The sequence below is a fragment of the Tamandua tetradactyla genome, chromosome 1 (assembly GCF_023851605.1).
Source record: "Tamandua tetradactyla isolate mTamTet1 chromosome 1, mTamTet1.pri, whole genome shotgun sequence".
Classification (NCBI taxonomy): domain Eukaryota; kingdom Metazoa; phylum Chordata; class Mammalia; order Pilosa; family Myrmecophagidae; genus Tamandua; species Tamandua tetradactyla.
This window is the reverse complement of record NC_135327.1, coordinates 176,482,529-176,499,776: the sequence shown is the minus strand read 5'-3', so window position 1 is coordinate 176,499,776 and position 17,248 is coordinate 176,482,529. Positions and strand designations below refer to the sequence as shown.

Below are 17,248 nucleotides of genomic sequence, written 5' to 3'. Positions count from 1 at the left end.
GATGCAAGGAGCCTACAAAGGAGATGGGTGGATGAGTGGCTAGGGTGGGTGAGTGGGGGGCGGGGGGGCAGGACCAGCTAGAAGTATATTTCCTATTGCCACTAATTCCATCCAGGAGAGAACATTAGCAGTCACAGCCGTAATAGTATAGGAGCCTAAAGCTAATTTTAGGGCTTTGTTTTGTCATCTTAAGCCTCCACACAAATTTCACATGGCACTAAATATTGAAAGTCTGTATTCCCCCACTAGACTGCAAATTTCATTATGGCCAGGACCTCACCAATCTCATTCCAGCTGTATTCTCAGGCCTAGCATGTGGGAGGAATATAACTATTTACTGAAAAAATGAACAAATGAATGAACCTATCTATCACTCCACAGATTCATCAGTAGAGGTTGGGGGAAGTCATCTATGCTATTTTTTATTCCAGTAATTTCCTACTTAATGTTGTATATACTATTAATTCATTTACTCAAGTAATCAGTTAGTCATTCATTTAAAAAATATTTTTCAAGCAGGTATAATATGCCAGGCCATATGCAGGGCACTGATAACTCAATGATGAGTAGGTAGACAACGTCCTTACCCTCAATGGCTTGAGAAATGAGCAAAGAAAACAGATATCAAATAAATCAATTACAGGCATGACAGAATAAGCATTCTAATAGGGAAATGTCGAAGGTAATGAAAATGAATATTTGGGGTGCCTATCCAGGTAAGAATGTAGGGGGTAGACTGGCCAGAATCATGATGATGAATCAATAAATGCCTCCAAGAACACATATGACCAAGCTTTCCTTCAGCAATTCATATTACAGGTAAATAAGAGGACTGGGCTACCAATTATTTTCAACAAAAATTGAGTCAGAGATGTGAAAAGAATTCTAACTAGAGAAAGGCATGGTCCTTTCTAAGGTACCAGATTTACACATTAGCACAACAGCACATTTTATCCTAGTCTGACCCTCCACTCATTGTATTAACTTTATCTTTTCAAACAGGTTTAGTGCTCCCACCCCATCATATGAGCATAATGGCATTCTATAAATTTTTACTCTAATATTAATTTGTAATTTATTTATGTTACTTCAGAGCATTTAAATTTTATTAACTATTAAATGATACCATGGTATTTCTATTCTACAGTTGCTGAAATGAGGACTGTTAACTTCAGATATCTAAAAAAATGAACCTGTTTAAAACAGTATTTACACTGAACACAGGTAGCTTAAGGGAGAGAACTTTTGTAACATTAGAAAATAATCTGTATTTATTTTTCTTGCTATCCTATTGTGCACGCTTGAAACTATTGCATAACCCAGAAAAGCCAAGTCCTTTAATTCTGATTCAATGTATATTTTTAAATTCAATATTGTTTAGGGTGGAACTTTTGATTAGATTGTTTCTAAGGAAATTGACTCAGTCAACTGTAGGGGTGACCTTTAGATTAGATGGAGATGTGACTCTGCCTATTCAAGATGGGGCTTGAGTAGTTTACTGGAGTCCTTTAAAAGGGAAACATTGGAGTTGCTTCAGAGCTGATACGGAGACATCTGGAGATACAGAAAGAAAATGCCCCAAGGGAAGCTGTTTGAAACCAGAAGTCAAAGCACCAGCAAATGCCTCTCATTTTCCCAGCTGACAGAAGTGTTCCAGACCCACTGGCCTTTCTTGAGTCAAGATCTTTTTCTGGATCCCTTAGTTTGGACATTTTTATGGCCTTAGAGCTATAAACTTGTAACTTAATAAGTTCCCTTCTAAAAAGTCATTCCATTTCTGGTATATGGCATTCCAGCAGCATTTAAGAAACAAAAACAGTTATATATCTTTGTAGTCACATTGTCAGCTAACTGATAGACAACACTGATTAAAAGCAATTTCTTTGCCATATGTAATAAATAAAAGAGAAAACCAGTTTAAGAGAACATAATGATGATTAAAAATTCTCAGAAACCTCTACAGAGTCTGTAAATCCTACTACAGGTTATTGTAGATAGTTCTAGTTTTTCTGGTACCTTCCTCTATTTTGACTAGGAAACCACTCAGCAAAATATTTTCTCCAGAAAAACAAAACTATACTGAATGCTAAACTGAGGAAAAATAAAGGAAAAATTTTACCATCCCTTCTCTTTACTTCCTCCTGAAATATGTCACTAATGGGAAAGACCTTCCTGGAAATAAAGAAGCTGAAGTGTTGTCAGCATGTGTTCCACGCAGAGACCAGGCAGGGCTGTCACTGGGGTATAGACCTGCCTTCCACATGTCACAACACTATCATTCATGCTATCACGTGCCATGGCAACAGAGCAATCCTGCGTTCAGACACCATTATGCTTAATTTAAAAAATGAGTATTTTCAAACCCTGGAGAGGGATCTGAGCTAGTGCTGAGTTAAATTAAATTTTCAGAAGATTGAAGTTAAAAATAATACAGTGTATATCACAATGTAATAAATGGCAAAGAAGTTAATGAGTTTCCTGTGGAAATGGGGTAATAACTATATGGATGAGCCATGTTGGTGGGGAGGGGGTTCCTGATGTGTGTTTACTATTTGGGTCACAAAAGACAAATTTTTTTCTTCTTTTACTTTTAAGTTCTTATATTATCAGTAGTATACTTTAGAAATTAACCCTACCATTTGGACCAGAATGGCACAATAATCAAACACCTAAATCATTCCAAAACCATGTAATCACACTGATTTAATATTATCAATAATTTACCTTCGAGGACTAAAATTTTCATATTGCTTTGTCCTTACCAAGAGTTAATCTATTGACCATCCCATTCACTTACCTCTTCTAGCCCTGCTATAAAATATAACTCTGATATTAAATGGTTTTGTTGATTTTTTAACTTCCTTAGAACAGCCAAAATCAGCAATATCTGAGATTTTTAAAGCCTTATAAGTCACTTATAACTTATAAACTTACCCATATCTGAAGTAAGTACTAAATTGTCTGCAGAGGCGGTGGGCAAGTTCTCGTTTACCACAAGCTTGAGGACCAGCTAATATCAGCATGGGATAAGGGGCATCCAGACTAGGAAGGGTGCTACAACACAGGAAAAGAGTCAATTATTGCCCTACTCCAGTCAGATATGCAGGGTATTAACTACATCCAATACGTAAAGTTCTATGCCAAGGACATAATTAATTCAATTAAATGAGTAGCTGCCATATGTACACTCTGAAAAGAAGGCTAGTCCTACTTTCCAGAAGGAAGTCATATAACATATCAAAAATAAATTCATAGCCTAGAAATAAATCAGGTAAAATTCAAATACATGTAAATTCACTTTAACAAGAGTTTTTAAAAAGAAAAATACGGTAGGATATACTAGTTCTTGATTGCTAGAGTAAAGTATTACCCAAGAACTTGAAAATGAAAGAAATAAAACTGGCCTCTGACCATTCAATTTCAATATTCCATACCTATTGGTTGCAAACACAGATATGCAAAGCAAACTTAACAGAAATAACTAAAATTTACCTGGGCAATTACTATGCGCCAGGCACTATTCAATTTTACATGTATTACTTCATTTAATTATCACAGAAGCCTATTTTCTCCATGTAACATGTGAGGAACTAAAGTTCATAGAGGTTAATTGAGTTGTTCAAAGTCACAACTAATAAAGTAAAAGCTGATACATAAGCATGGTTTCCAGGCTTTAAAGAAAGGACTAAAGAATGAGTATATTAATGAAATTTCCTAAAATATGCTGGATTGAGCTGATGGATCTGGACTTCACTCATGACATAAATTAAGGAAATATAAAATAAAATATCCTTTTTATATGTTTAAAAAATACATGCTGAGGTTTGGACTCTGTGAAGATGTGGGTGGTGGCAGCAGAGGTTTCAATCTCTCAATACACTCACATAAAAACAGAAAAATTTGAGAGCAAAAATCCATAGAAAATATTTATTTAAAAAAAAACATAAAACTGTGTGGCATTGGAATCTTTGCAGGAAGAAGAAGAAGGGAGCCAAGAGGCAACATCAGACAGACCTGAGAACAAGGGGACCCCAAAATAGCCAATGGGTAATCACTAGAAAGCAAGCAGGCTGAAACTAGGTAAGGTTTTGTGCTTCTAATATTCAATAAGTTCAATGAGAAGGTAAGACTCACTAAAGCTTTCTTCTCATATGAGGACCCACATTGAGGAGAAAATTGAGCAAAGAGTGACAAAAGAAAGAGAAAGTATAGACCAAAGCAAAGGAAGGGAACAGAGACAGGAAATCTCAGAAAGCAAGCCACTATATCTTTTAACATTTTTAAAAAGCAACAGAAGAAGAAAATAGTATAAGGCATAAAAACAACATAAACAGAATTTTAAAGCTTTAGGAAATTATTAGAAATAAAAGAAAAAATTCATTCCAGAAATAAAGACTAAACTAGAAGGAACATAAAGACTAAACTAGAGAAAGTACCACACTCCATGCTTTAAGAGAAACTGGTTTTAAATTAAAAAGAAATAAAAGAAAAAAACAAAAAAAAACAAAACAAAAGTCCACCAAAATATGACCAATAGATGTTTTGGCAAAGGTGAAAAAGCAATTCAATGGAGGAATACTGCCTTTCCCAAAAAGGAAATTTTTGCAATTGGGTATCCATAGGCTAAAAAACAAACTTAAACCTAAACCTTACACTTTATACAAAAATTAACACAAAATGGATCATGGACTTAATTGGTAAATATGCATTATAAATATTTTAGAAAAAAAAAAAACATAAGACTAGGTAAAGAGTTCCTAAACTTGACACCAAAAGTATGATCCATAAAAAGGAAAACTGATAAATTGAACCTCATCAAACTTTAAAACTTTTGTTCTACAAAAAGTCCTATAAGAAGCTAAGATAAAAAGACAAAGTAGAGACTGGAAGAAAATATTTGCAAACCACAAAGTGACAAAGAACTAGCATCTAGAATATATAAAGAACACTTAAAACTCAACAATGAATAAACAACAATCAAATTAGAAAGTAGGCCGAGACAGAAACAGACACCTCTCTGACAAAGATATACAGATAGCAAATAAGAACATGAAAAATTCAATATGCATAGCCATTAGAGAAATACAAATTAAAACCACAATGAGATATCACTATACACTTACTAGAATGGCTAAAAATTTTTAAAAAGTGATGACACCAAATGCTGGCGAGGATGCAGAGAAACAGGATCACTCATCCATTGGTGGTGGGTATATAAAATGGTATAGTCTGTCTGAAAAGTTGGCAGTTTTTTAAGAAAATCAAACATATGCTGGCCATATGACCAAGCAAATGAAACTTACATTCACGCAAAAAACATGTATATTAATGTTCAAAGCAGCTTCATTTGACATAACCAAAAAACTGGAATCAGCCCAAATACCCTTCAGTGGATGGATGGTTACACTTAACTCTGGTGCATACATACCATGGAATACTACTCAGCAATAAAAAGGAATGAAATGTTGATAAACACGTAACAATTTTGCTGAATCTCCAGGAAATTAGGTTGAGAGAAAAAAGATCATAAAAGTTATATGATTATATTTATATAATATTCCTGAAACATTATATAGCAATAGAAAATGAATTAGTGGTTGTCAGGGCTTAGGGAGGGGAAGAGAAAGCAAAGTGGTGTGGCTATAAAAAGGGTAGCACAAGGGATCCTTGCAATGAAACTTTTCTGCATCTTAACTGTGGTGGTTCTCACATGAATCTACACATTATAAAATTGCATAGAACTAAATACACACACACACACATATATGTGAAACTGGTGAAATTTAATAAGGTTGCTGGATTGTAGCAATGTTCATTTTCTTGTTTTGATATTATGCTATAGTCAGGCAAGATGGTACTATGGTATTGAGCTATGTGTGTATAATTGATATGTTTCCTGAAACTTCAGGCATTTATGTGACACCTGAACTTCAGAGTGAGAGCTCTACAGCTATGAAATTCAGCATTACCCCATAAAGTAACTGTTAAAAAGGTTGAAAAATGGATCACACTTTGAATAGAGATATGAATGAACCAGATATGGATAAGACGACAGTAAATCCAAATACAGGGTAAAGGATGTTATGGCATACTTTACAACGTCAACTTCTGTCTGAGACCAAATGAAGAGATGTTTATTTGGTAAAAAATCTATATTTTGGGTAGCACATTATCTAATTTATCTTGTATGGCCAGTTTATTATTTGAACACTGTATTAGTTAGGGTTCTCTAGAGAAACAGAATCAACAGGGAACACTCACAAACATAACATTTATAAAAGTGACTAATGTGACCATGGGAACACGGAATCTAAAATCCGCAGGGCAGGCTGTAAACCCAACGATTCCAATGGAGGGTCTGGACAAACTCCACAGGAGAGGCTCACCAGTTGAAACAGGAAGAGAGTATGTCCCTTCTGAATCCTCCTTAAAAGGCATCCAGTGATTAGATTAAGGATCACTCACTGCAGAAGACACTCGCCTTGGCTGATTACAAATGGAATCAGCTGACGTGATCATGATTTAATTCTATGAAATGTCCTGATTGCAACAGACAGGCTAGCACTTGCCCAACCAGACAAACAGGTACCACCACTTGGCCAAATTGACACATGAACTTGACCATGACAGTCCACCCCTTGTCAGCTTGGTAGCTATACATATCACCTTAAGCCATATATAATTTCTAAATAAAAAACAATGAAACACATATTTTTTCTTTCACATAATAATACTCCACTGTCCTGCATATAAGTGGAAACACATTAAATCTCTCCAGAGAAGAGTGCAAGTCCTTGGGTAATATTCATTCTTAAACTTGTTATCTTACAACTTAAATAGTCTAACAGGAACAAAACAGCATTACAGTCCTTGTTTCTGTAACTGGTCACGTGGTTATAGTTCATATTTATTACTACCTTCTTCCACTACCCATTCCATGTTCCTTTTACCCTCAGCAAGCACTTCAGCTGGCCGTGGTTCTTTGCCTGGTGGGGTGACCCAAACCTTCAGAGCCATTGGTAGTCCTAGCTGGATTAGGTTGTTGCAGTTTTCCATTGATTTTAAACACAGCACATGGTGGTACTTAAAGATGCCGTAGGGGATCCCCTATATTCCAAAAAAACTCTTTACCTCCACTGTGTATTTGCACTCCTATTTCCCCCGATAGTCAGGGTCAATCACCCCAGACAATAATGTAATCCGCTTCTTCGCTTGTTGATCCAGGGGCATGAGAAGCCAAAGTGACCAGGGGCAGTCTTAGATTCCAGTTCAATGGAATCATTGTTGTTTCTCTTGGTGGAAGCACTCCCTCTTTTGGAACTAAAACTTGTAGACCAGCAGAGCTCAGGGTCGCAGGGACAGGAAGCAAAAATTTTCCTACTGGATCACTAGGGGTAGTAGTGAGTGGTACCACTCCCATTTCCACCCCTTGGTTCCTGGACCCATGGATCCTGGCTATGGGAGAAACAGCACCATACAGCGGACACTGATTCAGAGCATATTCAGCTTTCTGGAGAACATTACCCAGCCTCTCAAGGTATTGCTACCTAATTGGCACCGTAATTGAGTTTTCAAAAGGTCATCCCACCATTCTATCAATCCAGCTGCCTCTGGGTGATGGGGAACATGGTAAGACAAGAGAATTCCATGAGCATGTGCCCATGCCCGCACTTCATTTGCTGTGAAGTGTGTTCCTTGATCAGAAGCAATGCTGTGCGGAATATCATGATGATGGATAAGGCATTCTGTAAGCCCACGGATGGCAGTTTTGGCAGAAGCATAGAGTGCAGGGAAAGCAAACCCATATCCAGAGTATGTATCTATTCCACTTAGAACAAATCGCTGTCCCTTCCATGCAGGGAGTGGCCCAATGTAATCAACCTGCCAACATGTAGCTGGCTGGTCACCTTGGGGAATGATGCCATATTGGGGACTGAGTGTGGGTCTCTGTTGCTGGCAGATTGGGCACTCAGCAGTGGCTGTAGCCAAGTCAGCCTTGGTGAGTGGAAGTCCATGTTGCTGAGCCCATGCATAACCTCCATCCCTACCACCATGGCCACTTTGTTCATGAGCCCATTAGGCAATGACAGGAGTTATTGGGGAAAGAGGCTGACTGGTATCCACAGAACGGGTCATCTTATCCACTTGATTATTAAACCTTCCTCTGCGGAAGTCACCCTCTGGTGCGCATTCATATGGGACACAAATATCTTCATGTTTTTGGCCTACTCAGAAAGGTCTATCCATATACTTCTTTCCCAGATCTCTTTGTCACCAATTTTCCAATTATTTCCAAGTCCCTGACCATCCAGGTAATAGCCTACGAGTCAGTATACAAATGCACCTCTGGCCAGTTCTCCTTCCAAGCAAAATGAAGAACCAGGTGCACTGCTCGAAGTTCTGCCCACTGGGAGGATTTCCTCTCACCACTGTCCTTCAAGGACACCCCAGAAAGGGGTTGTAGTACTGCAGCTGTCTACTTTCGAGTGGTACCTGCATATTGTGCTGAACCATCCGTAAACTGGGACTGAGTTTTCTCTTCCTCAGTCAATTCACTGTTAAGGAACTCCCTAAGAGGCCATAGCTCTGGTCTGGGAAAGAGAAGGTAATGTGGTAGGAGTGGAGACCACGGGCATTTGGGCCACTTCTTCATATAACTTACTTGTGCCTTCAGGACCTGTTCTGGCCCTGTCGCGTATATACCATTTCCATCTTACAATAGAGTGCTGCTGCGCACGTCCAACTTTATGGCTTGGTGGATCAGACAACACCCAGCTCATGATAGGCAACTCAGGTCTCATGGTTACTTGGTGGCCCATGGTTAAGCTTTCAGTCTCTACTAAGGCCCAGTAGCAAGCCATAAGCTCTTCTCAAAAGGATAGTGGTTATCTGCAGCAGATGGTAAGGCTTTGCTCCAAAATCATAAGGGTCTGCATTGCGATTCTCCTATAGGGGCCTGCCAAAGGCTCCAAACAGCATCTCTATTTGCCACTGACAATTCCAGCACCATTGGATCTGCTGGATCATACAGCCCAAGTGGCAGGGCAGCTTGTACAGCAGCCTGAACCTGTCACAGAGCCTCCTCTTGTTCAGGTCCCCACTCAAAATTAGCAGCTTTTCTGGTCACTTGATAAATGGGCCAGAGTAGCACACCCAAATGAGGAATATATTGTCACCAAAATCCAAAGAGACCAACTAGGCATTGTGCCTCTTTTTTGGTTGTAGGAGGGGCCAGATGCAGCAACTTTTCCTTCACCTTAGAAGGGATATCTCGACATGCCCCACACCACTGGACACCTAGAAATTTCACTGAGGTGGAAGGTCCCTGTATTTTTGTTGGATTTATCTCCCATTCTCTGACATGCAAATGCCTTACCAGTAAATCTAGAGTAGTTGCTACTTCTTGCTCACTAGGTCCAATCAACATGATATCATCAATATAATGGACCAGTGTAATGTCTTGTGGGAGGGAAAAACAATCAAGGTCTTGCAGACAAGATTATGACATAGGGCTGGAGAGCTGATAAACCCCTGAGGTAGGACAGTGAAAGTATATTGCTGACATTGCCAGCTGAAAGCAAACTGCTTCTGGTGGTCCTTACTAACAGCTATTGAGAAAAAAGCATTTGTCAGATCAATAGCTAAACACCAGGTACCAGGTGAGGCACTGATTTGCTCAAGCAATGATACCACATCTGGAACAGCAGCTGCAATTGGAGTTACAACCTGGTTGAGCTTACGATAATCCACTATCACCCTCCAAGACCCATCTGTTTTCTGCACAGGCCAAATAGGAGAGTTGAATGGGGATGTGGTTGGAATCACCACCCCTGCATCCTTCAAGTCCTTAAGAGTGGCAGTAATCTCTGTAATTCCTCCAGGAATCCGGTATTGCTTTTGATTAACTATTTTGCTTGATAGGGGCAGTTCTAATGGCTTCCACTTGGCCTTTCCCACCATAACAGCCCAAACTTCACAACTGAGAGAGCCAATGTGGGGGTTCTGTCAGTTGCTCAGTATGTCTATTTCAATTATACATTCTGGAACTTGGGAAATAACTACAAAATGGATCCGGGGGCCCACTGGGCCCACTGTGAGATTGACCTAAGCTAAAACTCCATTGATCACCTGGCCTCCATAAGCCCCCACTCTGACTGGTGGACAAGAGTGATGTTTTGTGTCCCCTGGAATTAATGTCACTTCTGAACCAGTGTCTAATAATCCCCGAAATATCTGATTATTTCCTTCTCCCCAGTGCACAGTTACTCTGGTAAAAGGCCGCTGGTCTCCCTAGGGAAGGCTTGGAGGAAGATTAACAGTATAAATTTGTGGCAGTGTAACAGGATTCTCCCCCAAAGGGACCTGGCCTTCCCTTCATTCAAGGGGCTCTGGGTCTGTAAACTGTCTCAAGTCTGGGAACTGATTAAGGGGCCGTGACTCTATGTTTTTGTAATTCAGGTTAGATTTCTGTTCACTTGACCTAGAACTCTTTTGTTTATACAGCTCCAACAAGAATTTAGTAGAATGTCCTTCTATTGTACTTCTAGGTACCCCATGATTTACCAGTTAATGCCACAAATCTGTGAGTCGTATAATTTTGACTCCTCCTTTGAGTTTTCTGTCTATTATAACAGCCACATCTACCCTGTCTTTGGTGATTAAGTGCTGCCACCTGGTTTCTGCCAACTCAGAATCTGGTCATCCCCATTGTGTTTAAGGATACCAGCTCAGTGACAGTAGTACAGTAATATCTGACCTACAGAGAAGTGCAACTACAGAGCTCTTCATGGATGATGGTGCTAGTCTCACAAATTTATTTCTCACTGTTCTGATAAAAGGTGCATCCTCCAGACATTCCTGGGGTGTAAGAGCAGGCTTTGCATGATAAATCCACTCTAACATTCTAAGCATCTGGATCCCCTCATCTACATTATACCAGGGTAGTTCTGGCATTTCAACCTCAGATAATGTCAGCCAATTTTTGATACATGCTTCAGCCAACCATCCAAACAGTTAATACCTTTTCTAATCCTCGCTACAACACTGAATGCAGAATCTCTTCTTAGTGGGCCCATATCAATAAATTCAGTCTTATCCAGCCTTATATTCCTCCCACCATTATCCTACACCCTTAAAATGCATTGCTACACGTATTTCCCTGATTTCTGTCTATATAAATTGGAAAACTCACACAGTTCATTTGGAATACAACAAACCTGCTCATGTGTGATACTTAGTACCTCACCTTTAGGGTCCTGTTGGGACTTTAGTCTAGTTATAGGTTTGGAAGAAATGAGAGGTGGTGGGGGTGGGTCATGAAAAGAATTAGAAATATCTTCCAAGCCATTTGCTTCAGGGGATTCATTTGCAGTTTCATCTGGTGAAACAGGATTAATCACTCTAGGGCTAATACCTTCAGGAGGAGTTTGGGTGGCCAACTCCTCAATGCAGGCTGGAGTTAGGGTGGCTATGTCCTCAGGGCAGACAATTACAGGGTTATCTAGAGAAGACTCAGCATGACCTAGGGTTTCAACCTCACCCCCGACATCATTATCAATCCATATGTCACCATCCCATTTTTCAGGGTCTCACTTCTTTCCAATCAATGCTCTCACTTTAATGGCAGACATCACGCAACATTGAGATTTCAGTTTATGTTGTAAAGTTGCTACTCTAACAATAAGATTTTGAGTCTGATTTTCAGAGATCTCAAGTCTACGGCTACAGGAAACAAGATTTTCCTTCAGGATACTCACAGAAACTTCTACATCTGTCAGACGGCGCTTAAGCTTCTTGTTTGAATACTTAAGCCCATCCTTTTCACTCCTTAATGTATCCAGAGTATCTAACAACAACCAGCCAACATCTCTATACCTCTTATTTTCACAAAACTCTGTAAAGGTGTCAAAAACATTATCCCCTAGAGCCTGGCTTCGTACAAGCGAAGCATTAGAAGAATTGAATGGTGATATTTTGAATATCTCTTTTGCCAACTTACTCCATGGATTGGCAATGTCATTCTGATTATGGGAATCAGAGTCCTTAGTGCCTTCAAGGCCAGTCAGAGTAGAAAACCATTCATAAAAACCCATTTTTAAGATTCTGTTTCTTAAGAATCACTCCTGGTACCAAGATGTATTAGTTAGGGTTCTCTAGAAAGACAGAATCAACAGGGAACACTCACAAATATAAAATTTATAAAAGTGTCTCATGTGACCATGGGAACACAGAGTCCAAAATCCACAGGGCAGGCTCTGAAGCTGACAATTCTGATGGAGGGTCTACAAACTCTACAGGAGAGGCTCACCAGCCAAAGCAGAAAGAGAGCATGTCTCTTCTGAATCCTCCTTAAAAGGCTTCCAGTGATTAGATTAAGGATCACTCAGTGCAGAAGACACTCCCCTTGGCTGACTACAAATGGAATCAGCTATGGATACAGCTGATGTGATCATGATTTAATTCTATGAAATGTCATCATTGCAACAGACAGGCCGGCACTTGTCCAATCAGATAAAACAGGTACCACCACTTAGCCAAGTTGACACATGAACCTGACCATGATAAACACCATAATTGCATGGAATTTCAAATAGGATCTGAGATCTTATTGGTTTGTACAGGTTCATGTGTACCCCAATACATCCCAGAGTAATTTGGACAGAGAACAAAAAATATTTGCAAAGTCCCCTTGGGAGACTGGGCAGAAAGGCAGAAACACTGAACTTCCCCATCTGGGGAATTCTTGATACTCTCTTAAGCAGTGGGGACAACCAATTCAATAGGCTGAGCTCTTGATCTTGGGGTTTACGCCTATGAAACTTATTCCTGCAAAGGAGATGCTAAGCCTACTTATAATTATGCCTGAGTCATCCCCAGAAAAATCTTTCTTTGCACAGATGTGACCACTTTCTCTAAGTCAACTCAGCAGGTGAACTCACTGCCCTCCCCCCTACAGGGGACATGACTCCCAGGAAACATGGGACAGAAATCCTGGGATGAGCTGGGATCAACAAAAAGGGATTGAGAAAACCTTCCTGACCAAAAGGGTAAGAGACAAATGAGACAAAACAAAGTTTCAGTGGCTGAGAGATTTTAAACAGAGTTGAGAGGTTATCCTGGAGGTTATTCTTATGCATTATATAGATACCCCTTTTTAGTTTATGGTGTATTAGAGTGGCTAGAGGGAAGTACCTGAAACTGATGAACTGTATTCCAGTAGCCTTGATTCTCAAAGATGACTGTATAACTATATAGCTTTTACAATGTGACTGTGTGAGTGTGAAAACATTTTATCAAGGGTATGGACAGATGAGTAAAAACTTAAGGATAAAAAATAAAACAACAAATAAATAATAGGGGTGAATAAGGGGTTAAAAAAAATCAGGTAGGTAGATTGAAATACTAGATACTAGTGGTCAATGAGAGGGAGGTTTAAGGGGTATGGATGTGTGAGTTTTTTCTTTTTTCTTTTTATTTCTTTTTCTGGAGTGATGCAAATGTTCTAAAATAGATCATAGTGATGAATATACAACTATGTGATGACACCATTAGCCACTGATTGTATACTATGGATGGACTGTATGTGTGCAAAGATTTCTCAATAAAAATATTTTTTTTAAAAAAAGAAGTTATCAAGGAGGAAACTTTGTGAAATCTTTCCATACCATTTTTATAACAGCAAATGAATCTACAATTATCTCAAAATAAAAAGTAAAAGAAAAATAAATGACAAAAAAGAGAAAAAGGATTTGAGAAAAAGTGACAATTATCGAAGAAAGGCAAAGAGCCCACAAATGGATAATAGTTGCTCCTGAAGAAGAGATTCAATGCAAAGGAACAGAACAAACATTAAGGACCATAACTCAAGAAAACTTTTCTTAACTAAAAATGAAATAAAAAAAATTTACATGGAAAGAGCAGTAGAATACCCAAGAAATAAGTCCAGAATGACTAATATTAAAACATTACACAGTAAAATTACTGGTGTTTGAGAAAAAAGAAAAAAAAGGCATTTGGTCAATTAGAAAAAGATGACTTACAAGGGACAGAAAATTAAACTATAATCAGACTTTGACAGCAATGTTTTATTCCAAAAGAAAATGGAGTAAGATTTTTATATATTCAAGAAAAAAACTGTGAACCACCGATTCTTTATTTTTTGGGGGGGAGGGGGGTGCATGGTCCGGGAATCGAACACGGGTTTCCCTCATGAAAGGTGGGCATTTTTACTACCTGAACCACTGATTTTATATTCACGAAAGCTGTCTGTCAAGTATATAAATTACTATTAATATTCAAGAATTCCAGGGATACTGATCCCATAGCTCTTCCTATCAAATCTACTAGAGATCAACCTTCTTACAACCAAAATGATTAGAGATAAATATAAGGTCTGGCAGTAAGCAACAAATACATAATTACTAAATGAGAGCTAAGAGGGAGAAAGTATAGTATGTGATGGTTCTATGTTTTGATGGGACATTCCAATCCCATCACCCTCTGCATCCATAAGAACAAGGATTCTTGGTGTGAAAGAAAGGAGATGCACTTCCGGAGAATACGGCAGCTTAGTAAGACGTGCGGGTCTTAGTTCCTCCTCCAGAACAGCTACTAGAGAAGTAGAAACAATACAGAACAGCTCCCGGAGCCACGACAGAGACCAAGAAGACAGCGTACCCCATTCTGGGACAGCTGACTGGCTAGGAGAACCCGCTCTGGTGAGATCGCCAAGGGGCGTGGGCTTCCCCGGGCTGGGGCGGCAGGCGGCCGGAGTCCCTCCCTCCCTCCTTTCGGGGCCGGCTGGGAGAATTGGACAGGTGGTCCCCTCAAGCCACGGCGGCTGGCGCCCCCCCTCCACGCGCGGCCCCCTGGACCAGCTGGAAGAATTGGATCGGAGATCCCCAAGCCGCGGAGAACGGCGACCGGGGTCCTTTCCAAACACGTGGCTTCCCAGTCCAGCTGGGAACGGTGAATAGACACTCCCCCAAGCTGCAGCGGCTGGCGCCGCCCCGCCACGCTTGGTGACCCTGGCCAGCTGGGAAATTTGGACAGGCGCTCACCAAAGCTGCGGAGGCCGGCGACTCTCCCCGCACGCGGATTCCTGGGCCGGCTGGGAGATTCGGATTGGCACTCCCCCAAGCCGCTTCGGCTGGTGACCTCCCCCACAGCGAGAATTTTCCAAAGTTAAAGGAGCCACAGCATCTTTTACTGGTGGGACCCGCAGACAGAAGAGCGCCACGAGCGCCACCTACTGGGCAGGATAAGAAAAACAGAACCCAGAGGTTTCACAGAAAAATCTTTCAACCTGCGGGGTCTTACACCCAGGGGGAAATCTGATTAAATGCCCAGACGCCAGCAGAAGATAACGGATCACGCTCAGAAAATTGAAAATATGGCCCAGTCAAAGGAACAAACCAATAGTTCAAATGAGATACTGGAGCTGAGACAACTAATGCTGAATATACGAACAGAAATGGAAAACCTCTTCAAAAATCAAATCGATAAATTGAGGGAGGACATGAAGAAGACACGGGCTGAACAAAAAGAAGAAACAGAAAAACTGAAAAAACAAATCACAGAACTTACGGGAGTGAAGGACAAAGAAGAAAAGCTGGAAAAAACAATGGATACCTACAATGATAGATTTAAAGAGACAGAAGCTAGAATTAGTGAATTGGAGGATGGAACATCTGAATTCCAAAAAGAAACAGAAACTATAAGGAAAAGAATGGAAAAATTTGAACAGGGGATCAGGGAACTGAATGACAATATGAAGCGCACAAATATACATGTTGTGGGTGTCCCAGAAGGAGAAGAGAAGGGAAAAGGAGGAGAAAAACTAATGGAAGAAATTATCACTGAAAATTTCCCAACTCTTATGAAAGACCTAAAATTACAGATCCAAGAAGTGCAGCACACCCCAAAGAGAATAGACCCAAATAGGCATTCTCCAAGACACTTACTAGTTAGAATGTCAGAGGTCAAAGAGAAAGAGAGGATCTTGAAAGCAGCAAGAGAAAAACAATCCATCACATACAAGGGAAACCCAATAAGACTATGCGTAGATTTCTCAGCAGAAACCATGGAAGCTAGAAGACAGTGGGATGATATATTTAAATTACTAAAAGAGAAAAACTGCCAACCAAGACTCCTATATCCAGCAAAATTGTCCTTCAAAAATGAGGGAGAAATTAAAACATTCTCAGACAAAAAGTCACTGAGAGAATTTGTGACCAAGAGACCAGCTCTGCAAGAAATACTAAAGGGAGCACTAGAGTCAGATACGAAAAGACAGAAGAGAGAGGTATGGAGAAGAGTGTAGAAAGAAGGAAAATCAGATATGATATATATAATACAAAAGGCAAAATGGTAGAGGAAAATATTATCCAAACAGTAATAACACTAAATGTCAATGGACTGAATTCCCCAATCAAAAGACATAGACTGGCAGAATGGATTAAAAAACAGGATCCTTCTATATGCTGTCTACAGGAAACACATCTTAGACCCAAAGATAAGCATAGGTTGAAAGTGAAAGGTTGGGAAAAGATATTTCATGCAAATAACAACCAGAAAAGAGCAGGAGTAGCTATACTAATATCCAACAAATTAGACTTCAAATGTAAAACAATTAAAAGAGACAAAGAAGGACACTATATACTAATAAAAGGAACAATTAAACAAGAAGACATAACAATCATAAATATTTATGCACCGAACCAGAATGCCCCAAAATATGTGAGGAATACACTGCAAACACTGAAAAGGGAAATAGACACATATACCATAACAGTTGGAGACTTCAATTCACCACTCTCATCAATGGACAGAACATCTAGACAGAGGATCAATAAAGAAATAGAGAATCTGAATATTACTATAAATGAGCTAGACTTAACAGACATTTATAGGACATTACATCCCACAACAGCAGGATACACTTTTTTCTCAAGTGCTCATGTATCATTCTCAAAGATAGACCATATGCTGGGTCACAAAGCAAGTCTTAACAAACTAAAGAGATTGAAATCATACACAACACTTTCTTGGATCATAAAGGAATGAAGTTGGAAATCAATAATAGACGGAGTGCCAGAAAATTCACAAATACATGGAGGCTCAACAACACACTCTTAACAACGAGTGGGTCAAAGAAGAAATTGCAAGAGAAATTAGTAAATACCTCGAGGCGAATGAAAATGAAAACACAACATATCAAAACCTATCGGACGCAGCAAAGGCAGTACTA

The 17,248-nt window shown here is 39.6% G+C and overlaps 1 protein-coding gene across 4 annotated transcripts in view; it reads right to left on the bottom strand.

Moving 5' to 3' along the window:
* Positions 1-17,248, bottom strand: part of LRGUK (leucine rich repeats and guanylate kinase domain containing) — a 184,240-nt gene that overhangs the window by 105,667 nt on the left and 61,325 nt on the right. For all 4 annotated transcript variants that reach the window (XM_077137026.1, XM_077136937.1, XM_077136857.1 and 1 more), the window contains exon 11: positions 2,935-3,054. In XM_077137026.1, the coding sequence (XP_076993141.1) occupies positions 2,935-3,054 (120 nt within the window). The remainder of the gene's footprint in view (positions 1-2,934; positions 3,055-17,248) is intronic.